Below are 14,102 nucleotides of genomic sequence, written 5' to 3' on the forward strand. Positions count from 1 at the left end.
ATATTTAATTGAAAACCCTGGCTGCCGTAACTGAAAATAAATCTTATTAAATGAATAGTGATGAAATAATAGGATATGCTGTGCAAGGGAAAGGATAAATTCCTTTCATTTTTAATATTACTCAATTAACTTTACACATAGGGGCATGTTCTTTCCTAATGTGATTACTTCAACAACAGAATGCGTTAAGATCATAAACACAGGCATCCCTGCAAAATCAGGTTATAACTGAATTGTAGTTCATTGAGTGAAACCAGTGAGATTCAGGGGTGTGACCGACGAATGTGTGCTTGTTCTCTATGGACAAGGCAGAAGCTTGCTTGTGTCTGTGGATGCACATTGTTGGTAGCTGACCCCGTCTTGTAGGTGGCTGGAACAAGTCTCCTGGCTCTTGTTTTTGTGCTTTTCACGTGTAAATGTAGTGCCAAATACATGATGGAAAAGATGCTTGACTGACATCTTCATGTGGGTGAAAAGAGAGAATTACCTTATTTTCTGAATTGGAAGATTTTTAAAGTATTTTGAATAATGTTTGTATGTTTTGAATTATTTTTTTCTTTTAGCTTATAGTGCAGTAGTGCTGTGAGCTGGATATGCCTACTGTAAAACTGTGCAGTAGGTGTTCGGTACCTTCTCAGAGGCATTTTGGGCCTTTTAAATCTTGTAAGATTCCTTAAGGGTAGGAGTTAACAGCAATTGATACTAAATGCTGGTTTTTAGGTTGTGTTTTGAGAGAAAGTCTTTTTCATAGTTCATGAAAATGGCGTGACTTAAGCAAGTTAAAAGTTGCAGTGCTGTTTATACCAGCACTTTAAAATGTCAGTGTTGATACTTTTCTGTAACAAGTTTGTGTTTGCTAAGAAATGCATTGAAGAATCTGAGGAACATAAACCTGTTCTCTTGCAGCCATGCTTGTGCGAAGAGGCTACCTGTGAGGAACGCTCACAGACTTGGTGCTTGCTACAGCTCGTGCATGTTCCCCTGGGTGCTGTCCTGGGCCATCTGCAGGGACTTCTCTGTTCCTTACCGGAGCACTGTGGCGTGCGTTGGTGTGCCCTCGATCCTTAGCTGTAGTAGCAGACTGAATAAAGCATGTCTTGATGCAGAATTGCTGTGTGAACTCTGTATGAGTCAGGCATTAGCATTAGTCATGGCCAGTGCACATCTGGAGTTACAGGGATTTTGCTGACTGTCCATATTGTGCAGAGTGCTGGGGCTGTCTGTCTGTGTTGTTGTTTTCCAATTAAATGTTGAGATGTCCAATCAATAATGCCATGACATGGCACATCTGTTAATTTGATCAGAGGAGTGCTGAGATGGCACTTAGATGTTGGTGTTTGAGTTCCTGGGAGTCCTTGGGAGCATGGTGAGGCACAGCTGTGTGATCTGCAGTTTGAATTTACTGCTGAACTGCCTCTCTCTGGTGCAAGTGCAAGCGATCCATTGGGAATACCGCAGCCTACCTCTGGGAGTGGTGGGACGTCCTGAGATCCTTGAAAAGCCAGTTTGAGAAGCTCCGTTCCTTCATAAGAACCACTTAATGACTGTTACTCGGAGCAGGAATTGCTCCTTAGCCTGTGTGTTCAGTGCTTGGTGGGGGTCCCTGCCCTGGCTGGAGCTCTGGGGTCCTGCAGTAAGTGGGGGCTGAGGAGCCCAACAGAGCTGTGCGCCCAAAACCTCATCAGTGACGTTTCTGCATGGGCCAGTGCCTTGGAATGAACCACGCTGTTAACAAGAACTGTTGTACTTGAAAGTGATGTGGAATGGGGACGTTTGGGGTGGGTCAGGTATTTGAGAGCTGGGTTTGCTGTTGTGTAAACTTGGTTTATGGGTCCAGCTATGACGGACCTTGTGCTGCCACTGATGGGCACAGCTGAAGGATGCCTTTGCTGTGACGTTTTCTGTTGCTGGTTGGTCACCCAAGAGGTTTGTTCTGGTCCAGCAAAACAGACATATAGCATCTTTGTGAATATAGTGTCTTTGTCAGGCTCCTTACTCTGCTGAACTCCAGACTGAAATAGGTTAGTGGGCCTAGAAATTAGAGTGTAACTGCATGTCTTGTTTCCTATGGAAAGCAGGCTAAAAATAAGTCTGTGATTTGCATAAATTCTATTCTAATCGGAACACACACACAAAAAAGGTCTTGGCATGTAACGTGTACCCTTATGCTGGAAAAACAGTGCCAAGTCCCAAGCAGATTAAATTGCTTGTGTAACACAGAGCAGCTGCAAGGACATTTTTCTTTGGGGATGTGACTGAAATGTCATTCTATAGAACTGCACGCTGCTTAAGCAATAAGATATGGTATGTTATACGTATGTCAGTGTCTGAAATGTTAGGACAAACACAAGGGCAGGCAGTTTTTGCAAAACACTGCAGTGGGAATAGGTTAACCTACAAAAATACCCTGTGTAGAACCCCTTGTTGGGGTGGGATATTGAAACAATACTTACTAAATGTTGGCAAGTTTGAATTTGCCCACTGGCTGCGGATTGTCAAAGGGAAGCATTAATATTAGAACAGTTTTCGGACTCAAGTAACATTTTGTTCAGTTGCATATGTTAATTGTGCTTTCTAGACCAAATTGGTTGGTTTGTCTCAGTAAATCATTTTCTCTAGTGTGAATGCCCTAAACCCTCACATTGTAAATTTAAGGGAGTGAATGGCAGATTGTTTATAAATCGGAAAAAACAAGCCATAGTTACCCCGAGGAAAATCACTTCTATTGTTTGGGTTACCTATCTTTGTTTTGGAGTGTTTCACTTCTGTATCTGCTCAATTAAGAGCAGACTAGATGATTTATGTATTATTGTAACCTATGACAGCTACAGAGGACTCTGATTTCATGGCTCCAGTGTCTGTATTTGACTTTACAGTACGAGTGTTGCAGTGACAGATATTACTCATGCCAGACAGCCTTGGTAGGTGTAGCGAGTTGCACAGTGATTAAACTCAGCAAGGGATCGAGTGCATAATTAGAAAGCCTTAATAAAGTGCTATTATTAAAACAACCTTGTATTTTTATTTTTTTTAACGTGTTTGCATATTACAAATTCTAATTGTTGTTTTGACCCTTTAGATTGTTGTAACACAGTCTTCTAGCATGTTTGTGCCTGTTTGTGTGTTGCTGAACAGGATCCATCACTTGCATGGTGGTTCAACTCGACTGTACTGTCCTGCTCAGTGTTTGTATTAATCTACTGTTGTGACGTCAGAAACCTGTTGCTTCTCGTGCTTTGCATTTCTCTTACTTTGAGAGGCATAGTTAGATCTTGCAAATCCACGTTTTTGTCCTGTGAGGTGTTTCAAGCTCCCAGGCTGTGCTCAGTGAGCTTTCCAGATACCTGTGTAAATCCCTGTCTTTGACTTAAACCTGGCAGTGGTGGAGGCTTACAGGGTGCAGTTTATTTGGATTCTTGTTCCTCATCACCAGTGCAAACACATCTTACTTGAGACAGAAATCATGTGCCATTGTAGTGGATGGATTATTGTGGGGACTGCTACAAAATGAGGAGGACAGGTCAAGCAGAGCAGCAGTGGAGGTGAGGAGAGAAAGCAGCCAGAGGCAGGTGGAAGGAGGACGCCTTTCCCTGCTGGCCTGCAAGAAGGACAGCTTCATCTGGTGTATCAACAGTGATGTCTCAGGGGTGACTTTCCACACAGACACTCTTCACTGACTCTTCCCCCCAGCCATTGTCGTAGGATCAAAGTACAAAGTGCTGTCTGTGAGCTGAGAGCAGGGTGTATCTCTTTTAGGTTACTACCCCACAGCAATTAAAAACAAATTCTTTGCAGTGAGTCTTAGTTGTTTCAGAAGGTTGTAAAATGCTCCATCTTTCCCATAAGTAGAATACATGCTGCCTCCCAGTGAAGTGTGGGGAAGGATCATGAGGAAAGAAGAGAATTAAAGTACCTCTTGAAAATATAGCAAATCTTAATAAATTGGCAAAAGATTGTTCATCTCTTAAGTGCTTTTTTTCACTTCTCAAGAAAATACTAAATCAAAGAGAGAAGAGTGAAGTCTCCGTATGCAATATAAAAGGTCAAACTGTTCTCTTGTGGAAAGTTCTTTTGCATTTTTCTTCCCCACTGTTAAGTTGAAGGAAACAGTTATGTTTGCATTTTATTTGAAACCCATTCATTATTCTGAATCATTTGAGTTCTACTCATATCTCCTTCAGTGTCTGATCTTATATCAGAAACAGCTGTACAGTTCTTTGTGCCTTGCTGTTCTCCTATTTAATAATGGTACATTAAAATACTTGGCGTTATCAGAGAAAACCCTACCCATTGGTAATTCTCCTGACTGTACTCCCATTGTTAATGGATTTTTGTGTGCGTGCAATGTATTACTGTAATTATATCTGATACTAGTATGCTTGAAGCTGGCATCTGAAAGTTTGAACTTCTTTACTCAAAGGATTTTCATTTTAAAAATCCTTAAGGTCATAGGCAGAAAATGTATTAGGCTCTGCAAGCTTTTTTGCTACCAATGCATCACATAAACCCCAACTTAAAATGACATCTGCTGTCATTCCACAGAAGTCATGCATAGGTTAAGAGTGTCTGTAGATGTAACAAGATACAGAACAGGAAAAAAGAAGTATTCAGTAAAAAATAATGAACTGCGTGGTCCACCAGTAATTGCCAACATTTCTCATCGTTTGTGTGCTAATCTTTTTGGTTTTTTACATGTATGTTTCATTTCATGTTAACAATACTAAATGTATATACTTTATTTTCATGATGAGATACATACCTCTTCACAAAATTGTGCTAGGCTCTAATGGAGAGTCTTGTGTCGCAATAGTATTGCTGCAAAATGCCACTTGTTTTTGAGTCCAGTAGAGCCTTTATCTGTTGTTGTCCTACATATGGGTTTCCAAATGCAGCTGGTCTTAATTTACAACTTTTTCTGCAATTCCGAAGTGGTGTGTGTCACTGTCCTGCCATGTGTCAGCTGGCCGCAGGCGCCCTGCGGAGATGCCGCCGTGTGCAGGGAGCGGATCAGGGGGCAGGGGCAGCCTGTCTGCCAGGAGCTCTGCACTTCTCGAGCCCCAGCATCCCTGGGCTTCGCACTTGAGCTTTACTGATGATGTCCTCATTCAGTATGTGTCCTGGCATGTGAGCTAAATGCTTTTTGCTTTCAGGTAGTTTAAAGAAGAGCCATGTTTGTTGTTTGTGGTTAGATGGGAGCTGCCATCCGTGGGTGCAGGGGAGGGTCACGCCATCCTGCCCATAGATGTTTTGTGCTCTGGAGGTGGAGCGGTGAGCTTGGGGTGGGTGGTAGAAGGTACTTCCTCTGTTAAAAACCTCTCGGTTGCACAGTGCTGGATCCTTATTCTTTGCTTCCAAGATTCAGCCAACTATGATGCATCTATTTGCAAACGCAGGCAATTGTTAGTTGGGTAACAAGTGTTATTTTCATATATGAACCAAATGGCACTGAAAGACTCCCATCTAAACGCTGCCTATGCTCTGCCAATATTTTCTTTCTTCTTCCTTCTGTACTAAACAATAGATTATTTTTTTTTTTTTTTTCATGGCAGTTGAGGAACCCAGCCATGGATATTCACAATCTAGAGGCTTCCGTTACAGTTGGCTTTGCTGTTTCTGTACTGCCAAAAATAAAAACCTGGAGGATTGCATACAGGCTCCCACTGTTTACATTTCATCTCTTGTCCTTCTCAGCTCCCAAGTGTTGTTCAGAATAAACAATGCATAATTTGCCAATACTTTTTGTATTTCTTAAAGACTGTTTGGGGATATGCCTTCCAAAGCATATTTTAGTTGTCTTCAAAACTTGTAATGCTTTAATGATGAAGTTCATAAGCAAGCACAAAGCCAAATTATTTTTGCATAGGTTTACCAACAGTGGGCTGGCTTATTGGTTGTAACACCTTGTACAGTGTGCTGTGATCTTCAGGAACGAGGTTTGAGAAACATTGTCTCCCTGTATCAGTCACCACCTTGACTGAAGATCTTAGGGCATTATCTTGGACAGGCTTGTGTTGATCGCCCCTTTGATCATTTTTAGTAAGGAGCGATCTCCCAAATCTGTAGGCTTGAAAAGTCAACATGTACAGTTTTTGATGTTTTCAGAGTGTATTTTGTATTACTAACAAAAAAAGATTCCCCAAAGTGAAGTGGGATTACATGCTGTAATAAGGTTTGCGGCAACATTATTTCTTAGATCTTGATAAATGTTTTTTCACTTATTTCAGGAGTATTGTAAAAACACCCTTCCAGTATTTTGAATGCTATGGTAAATGATTTATGAATACTGTAAGGCTTATCTCTACCATAATTTCTGTAAATAAGAATATACCACCAAGAATTTATCGGACAGCATATAACAAACTACAATTAAACCAGCCTCTCAAAGTAAACTTTTCTAATATTTTTTAGCTTTCAGCTAGTAAATTAGTCTGGCCTAATGGATTATTGTGGCTATGAAGTGCCTTGAAATTTTTTTTCTGTACAATAGACCCTATGTAAATTCTTCTATTAATTCTTCTGCATCTGTCATGTTAATGCAATTAGATGACTCTGACATACTTACCCTTTACTTTTTCTGAATTTGTAGAATATCTTTAATGACACAGCCATAGTTCAGCTACATGAAAGATCCTTAATTCAATTTTCTTTAAAGAAGATTGACACTAGTAACATTTAGCCACTTAACAACCTTTATTTCACAGCATGGTAATTGGCAAATGCTCTGCACCATGATTTCTCTTCACTATAGAGAAACGAAATTTGCTGTTGTAGTTAAAAGTTTATGGATTAGCTGTGTTATGGGGGAATTAAATTCCTTCCTCTGCCGCTCGGACAGGCCCCGCCACTTGTCAGTGAGGTCTCCTCCAGTCCTGCTTCTTTCATTCTGTGCCGACGCTCTGGGACTTCCCACCCATACCGGTTGGTCTTGTGTCATTAATCTGTGCCTTGGAGTAAAATCGGCCTTCTAAATGTAGCTGTTTGCACAGGTCTTCGATGTTTATTAGATGTCCAGTTCTTGGCCATACTGCACAGGCAAATGTTAGGCCAGACAGCTTGAGAGTACACAGGGTGGGTCAGGTTCTGCAAAAACCTCCCCGAATTCTGAATCTCTCCTCATTCTGTCTCTGTAGGACACTGGCATGCAGGAGGGCAGTGATTTCCATATGGCTAGTGTTTCCTGAAGGTCTTTATGCAATACAATTAAAAAGCATGGTAAAATAAAGGAAATGAGTAGCAATCTTCTCCAAGCTGCGATGTGCTTGGCAGGACTGTGTTCAAAAGCTCATCTCAAAGGAAGCATGGTGTAAAGGACTTCTCTCTAATTGTCCTTTGCCTGAAAGTTTGATAATTTCTTAAATGCTTTCTTTTTTGTTGTTGTTCATTATAACATGTTTTCTCCAGATGCTGGAATAACTTCCAGAACTGTGTAACAAGGCTGATTTGGATTTTCTGCACACAGATGCCGTGCAAGGCTGCTTCTCTGCCCCCTCTCCTCTCTGTGTTCGCTCCACTTGTTCCCGAGCCTCTTGCTCACCTGTGTACATTCATCACCTAAACCCAGGCTGTCTCTGCTGTTTCTGTGTCTGTCTCGCAGCTAACCCTGTGCCAGTGGCTCTAGTCTACAGAACTTAACATTGTCTAAGCTTTTTTGGGGGATGCTCATGTAGCTTGCCGAGTGCAGCGTGGCTTAATAAAAATATTTTTACTGTCCCTATATTCAGTCAATATTCTTTGCAGACATTTAGTAGAGGGAAATTCACACAGCCCAGCAGGCTTTAGTGAGATTCTGTTAATGAATATTTGAAAGTTTTTGTAAGACATCTTATTGAGGAATTTAAAATATACTTTAAATATATTTTCTCCTTACAGCATTATTCTGAATCATAATGCCTCCTTTGATACCTATCCATATTCCCAAATAGTACAGTTCAGTTTTATCTGCGCTTATCAGCTTCTCATCCCCAGGACTTTCCCTTCCCTCTCCAAACAACTTTCCCAAGTCATTCCCCAGTTCTCCCTCTACTGATAACAGCATCTGTAATTTCAGAGGAGTTTGATTGTTGATGTCTCTTGGTCTGCTCTCGACCCAAAGTTCTACAAATGATCCTGGGTTGAGGGAGAAGGTGAAAAGTCTGCCAGTATGAACAGAACATTAAAATAGATTTTTCTTCTTTTCTTCATGCCCTTTAATGAGCTAAGGTTTTTTTATTATTATTTTGTCTTTGGATGTGAAATGCGAATGATGTATTTTACAAAAAGAAGCTTCTAATGTGTTTGGCTCTTCTCCCACGTTTGTTCTAGGAAATGAAGTTTCATTCTTTACCTTGTCTGTTCTGTTCATTGTCAGGGGAAAATATGTCTTGTGACAGATTTCTGTTTTCAGACAAATGTCGTTGCCTACCGGTGACACAGCAAATCAAGATGCCTTTACGGTATCCAAGCCAGAGACCTGCCCACTACAGCCCTTTGGAGAATCATCACTGAATTAGTCAACGGTTGGCCTTTTCTGATGTCGGATCTGGCAGTCAAAAGACGTGATTAATTTTGACTTTGGGAGCGGAGCAGTGTGGACCTACTGCTGCCTGAGTCTCATTAAAAGGCAGAGGAGCAGAAGCCTACATGTCACATTCCTGAGATGATTATCTGCTTTTGGTCTTCTGAACATCCTTGCAGCAACTGAACTCCAAAGCAGCTGGTGGTGCCGGATGGCCTATAAGGTGCTTATTGAGCCCTGTGGGCAGAACACCGCGATTTTCTTACTCCTTGTCTCTTAGAAAGTAATGCCTCACCTGATGGTGAGCTTGATTGCTCTTCGAAGCAGCAGCAGTTACCTCATGAACGAGCAGGAGTTACCTCAAGGGGCAATCAGTCCCTAATGGGACCAAGGTCTCTGTTCCCAGGCGGATCACTGGCCCAGATGCGGTTGGCCTCTCGCCTTCCTTACTGGCCTGCGTTTTCCCAGGGGCTCTGCTTTTTAGCAGGCAGAGTCCAAACTTAGGTTCTTGCATCCATTCTCTGGAAGAGGGGCAGGGAGGTGTTGAGTGGGAGCGTGTCCACAGAGCCCTTGGTGGGCTGGGGGCTGCTCAGGGGCAAGGTGCCGAACTGGGGAGCGAGGTTCTGGGGTTTGAGGTGCTGAGCAGGGCTGCCGGTCTCAGCCTGCCTCCTCTGCCATCCAGGGCCGCCTTCTGCCTGAAGGACAAGCAGGCTGCAGCGCAGTAACCCATCGGTGTTTCTGCCCCACAAGCTGAGGAAGGCTGCACCCGCTGGCTGGGTCTGACGTGCGCAAAATGTTGCTGTCTTTTTCTAATATAACTGGAAAAATTTGAACCTCCCACCTGTTTCTTGTACTGGGAACGTGGGTTGTATTTGCTGGTGGGCAGAAGGTTACTGCTTGTCTTTTCCATCTTTCCCGTGTTCTGTGAATATGGTGATTCTGTTCATGCTTTTAGAAATAATTTGTGTCAGTGAATGCATGTGTTTGGATATGTACCTTGTGTTAATTACACATGTGAGTAGTTGCTGAAGAACATCATAAAGTTAACGTGTTGCACCCTAATTATAATTTGGTTTCCTAATGCATGGTGTCTGCTTTTTGTTGCTGAAGGTTTCTTTAAATGTTTTTTGCTTCATCACGTCGAAGATCACTTAATCTTACTTTATGTATTGATAGGCTAGTTTTTAATTAAACAGTAACTGTTTTCCACTTGATCAACTCTGACAATTCCTGTTTTCCTTGGCTGCTTTTGAGCAAAGCCATTTAGCTGCTTTATTAGCCCTTCATGTTTTTCACGTGGAATTTTCATATTCCAGGTTGCCTTTTGCAATCGCCACTTATGTAACACCTCATGCAGCCCAGCACAGCCTTGGACAGTATGGAATTCTGTTTACACTCATGAAATTCTGAATTTACATGATGAAATTCTGTTTACATTTTTCCTCTGCTTTGTTGCCATTGAGAAAACAAAACTGCAGCAGTGTCTAATGTGCCCTTTTTTTCATTCTTTGATGCTTAAAACCCCTGTGGGCAGTGGTGCCGAGGTCTGGCCAGGGCAGGAGCGGGCGGAGGGGAGCCAAGAGTGACGGAATGCAGTTCCGTTTTCGCGTCTACTCCATTTTTATGCTAAAGGCTGCAGTGAAATTTTAAGCCGTAGTAATGAATTATATCATTTAATAGGAGAGTAGCACACTTAATAAACGGTTACTTTGTAAAATTGCTTTCGTAATTAACGGTAAAATATTTTTCAAAAAGTTTGAAAGAAAAACGCTATGTACTCATTAATTCTCCCATCAGCGCAGCATTGCAGGTCAGTGTTGGCATATAGCTGCCACTGTCTCTGGGAGGTGTTGGCATGGAAACTTCAGGGTACAGCTCCCTGCGTGGTGCAGTGACTAGGATGTGCCATGCCTCCAGAAAGTTGTCACCTCTGGCTGCATAGATCGTGCATCAAAATGAAATGGAGAATTTCTATGTGGTCTTCAGAGCGATTGGGGGAGGATGTCACAGGTAATCCATATACCTGCTGTGTTAGCCAGACATACTTGGACATTATTTTGCTGCAGCTTACTATTGGACAGCAACACAGAATCTTCACAGATTGAGTTTTTAGCATTTATTTGCATATTTCAGCTTTGAGCTTTGCTGTTTTACCAGCATTGCTAATCTAGAAATGTGCTGCTTTGTGTTGAGTTCTAGTAGCACCATAGCAATACCCATCTGTTTGTAACCGCAACATGTATACTTCAGCATTTCCGTGACAGGTTGGATGTATAAATAGCTATGTTCGTCCTGCTTAGGTACAGCAGCAAAGGCAACTTTACTGTTGCCGTTTGTGGTGTGACAAGAAATGAAAGCCACTACCCCCGTTTTTCACAGTGTCTCTGTCACTCAAGCTTGCCTCTGTCCTTCACAGCACTGTGTTTTGCTGCAGTGGTACTCAAGCCCTTTTTTCTTCTGCAGTCACTTAGTTTTCCTTACCAAACTGCAGTGTGCATATCCTCATTTAAACACCACCTTTGTGGTTAATTTAAATTAAAACTGAAAACAAGAGGCTTGTGCCTGTTCATCTTGCAGAACCTGAATGGTATAAAGTACATTATTCCTCTTGACTGGTCCCTGTGTTGTGTGTGTCATCCTTCAGAGACAGCTCAGCAGCACAGCAAACACCAACTCAACATTTATTAAGTCATTTTGGAGAGTCTGATACATGAGGTTCTTCTAAAAGCCTGTGTGAAACAGTGTAAAGGAACATGTTTGGCTCTTGAAGGGGGAAATATCTGGCTTTTACGTAAGAACAAGCTCTGGAGGCTGCCTAAAGCATCCTTACTGTTACTTTATTTCTCTGCTTTGTAATGCACACCATTCTCTATGTGACTTTCTGTCGTTTTCTCTCTGCCTACTATTTTGTTTGACTTTCTTCTGTTTTCCCCAGGCTATCCTTTCAATCTTTAATTTAGTCATATTGTTCTCGGCGTATAGTCCAATCTGTAGGGTTTTAATGTTCAGATTAACCCCTCAGTGTCAGCATACCTGTAGTAGCAGCTTTTCTTTTTTTTCTGACTGAGTTGATATTTATTGAAAAGGGTTTATGAGGCTTTTAAATTTTAAAACATGAAGAGGGTAAGATCAGGGAATAAAGTCTCTGTAATTCTACATATCATACAGATTTTCACTTCTTGCCAAGCTTTTCCAACACGCAATGCTCTGAATGTAACTAACAACCAGATTCATCTGCCCAAGTGAAGGATGTGTGTATTGATCTGCCTAAGTGAAATATGTTTGTATTGTTAAAGTGCAGTGCTATAGATCTGTCTTTGACAGGGAGATGGATGGTCCATTTTAGCAGTGAAGCGTTTTTTAATGTTGAGAAACCATCTTGTCTACTAACAATAAAGTGATTTGTAGAAACAAATGGAAAATATTTTTCTTGCTGGAGATTACACCATTTGTTTTCATTTTCCATGACATGTTTTGCTCATTACACTGCAGGAAGCAAATCCAAAGTTTTATAAAGAACAGCTCGTGATGGCAATATAGGGAATTGAGCTGGGGGCTCGCTACCATAACAACAGAGAGCATCCAACCCAGGGGAGCTGCGGAGTTACTCAGAGTTGTGTGTTTGGGAAGGGTTTGGGGACAGGGACACTGCTCACCCCACCCACATCAGTGGAAGTACGGCATTGCTTGTGTAACTCCTGGGGAGCCGTGAGGACTGTCCTGTCCATGCTGTAGAATGCTTTTAGTGTTTCTGTGCTTAGTTTTGAAATAAATGACAGCTTTGAAGGGTGGGGAGAATTTGGCTTCATTTGGATCTCGGGACTCATGTTAAGCACTGGATGTGCCGCCTGCATCCCTGGGCACATGCATGTGTGTGGTGGGTTTTTTCTTTGCTTGGGGGCTTAGGGTGATTTTGTTCGGTTTTGGTTAATTTATGGATGGCACAGGCCTCTATGAAGAGAGAGATGATAGGTAAACTTGGTTTCTCTTTTAAATACCATGCTATTGTTTTGCTTGGAGGGAAAAAGGTGCAAATTGAAATACAGTTTGCTGTTAGTGAATGGTGGTAGCCAAGGTGGTGTTTGAGAGACAAGTGTAAGGTGTGTATCTGCCCTTCACTTGGCAAAATGGGAAGGGCAGGTATAAACTTGCCAAAACCAAAATACGCAACCAACTTTGGAGCAGTGACACATGGTTGGGAAAGCTTGGTTAGTGGTAGAAGGGTTTTTTAGGTTTTGGTGATTTTGGTGTTTTGGGGTTTGTTCCAAACTTGGCATTTTATATAAGTATAGTAATCTCACTTTAAGTTGTAGGGGAGCATTGTTTTAAGAAAGACTGATGTGGGTCTGTGCCCCATTTCATTCTTGGGGCTTTTGAGATGGTCTCTTTAGCAGCGGGTCTCAGCAGGCTTCAAAGGCTCCTGTCAGAATCACTCCCAACGGCAGGTTTATACGTTTCATAACCTGCTGCTGATGCAATTTAAAAGGAGCAGTTGTCTGTTCCAGCTTTTGTTCCCGCTGTTGTGATACACCAGCATATGCCTGCTACTGGCCATCTCCTAGAGTGGGTTTGGAAGACAAAGACTGAGTCTTTTTCCCTAAAGCCCTGAGTATTCTGCTGTAGTACGTAACTTAAATTTACCAAGGTCACTGAACCCTATTTAATGTGCTTTCTGGGAAGATGACAGGGTACAAAAGATTGGTTTGTACCCTTCTGTCAGAAGGATGAAGCAGTAATACAAGAGCTCAGTTATTTGTGTGCTGAAGGGGCCATGGTTATCTACTGATATGACAGATTCGCTAATGATACCTGACAGAAGTATTGCAAAGGAATAATTGTAAAAACCTCTCGCTTCTATCATGCATTGTTTTTAAAAAGAAAATAATTTCTTTTTATAATATCAAGAATGCAGATTCCTATGTGACAAAATATTGAGTTCAGGTGCCTATCCATTTGATGTAAATCGAATAGAAAGTATTATCGCTGTATTTTGAAACAGTTTCCTGTCTGTAGAGACTTTAATTTTGGCAATAGATTTTGTATTTTAATACTTTTTATTGATTTCCAAATAATTCCAGGATATTGTCTTGCTTGGGGAGATACTGAGATTAGACGGTTGTTGCGTAGCTGTGCTTAAAATCACTGTGCCAATTTACAGCAGCAGAGTCAGGCTTTGGTAGCATAGAATGGCTTTTCCATTCAGGTCGTTGTATTAAAAACAACCCAATTCTCTGTGATGCTTCCTTTTTTTGAAACATTTATAGCATTTGTATATAACACTCTTGTTGTGAGATCCTGCTTATTTTTACAAGTTATTCTTGTTTGTTGTTTTTTAAGGAAAAGTCATCAACAAAGACTTGCGCCACTACTTGAGCCTTCAGTTCCAGAAGGGCTCTATAGACCATAAACTCCAGCAAGTGATAAGAGACAATCTCTACTTGAGAACCATCCCTTGTAAGTATGTAAGATCACCCTCATTTGATCTGTTCCTGCTAACCATCGCTTAATTTGAGAGCTTTAAATGCCTTCTCTCTTAATCTGGTTTGTAGTTTTACCTTGCAGCAGCAACTTCTGTAAATGTCTTTGCTGGGATAGTTTTGTATCTTAA

The 14,102-nt window shown here is 41.5% G+C and overlaps 1 protein-coding gene across 4 annotated transcripts in view; it reads left to right on the plus strand.

Moving 5' to 3' along the window:
* MAGI3 (membrane associated guanylate kinase, WW and PDZ domain containing 3) overlaps positions 1-14,102 on the plus strand; it is a 92,780-nt gene that overhangs the window by 42,619 nt on the left and 36,059 nt on the right. For all 4 annotated transcript variants that reach the window (XM_080367803.1, XM_080367804.1, XM_080367801.1 and 1 more), the window contains exon 2: positions 13,832-13,948. In XM_080367803.1, coding sequence (XP_080223929.1) covers positions 13,832-13,948 — 117 coding nt within the window. The remainder of the gene's footprint in view (positions 1-13,831; positions 13,949-14,102) is intronic.

The sequence above is a fragment of the Falco punctatus genome (assembly GCF_963210335.1).
Source record: "Falco punctatus genome assembly, chromosome: 17".
Taxonomy (NCBI): Eukaryota; Metazoa; Chordata; class Aves; order Falconiformes; family Falconidae; genus Falco; species Falco punctatus.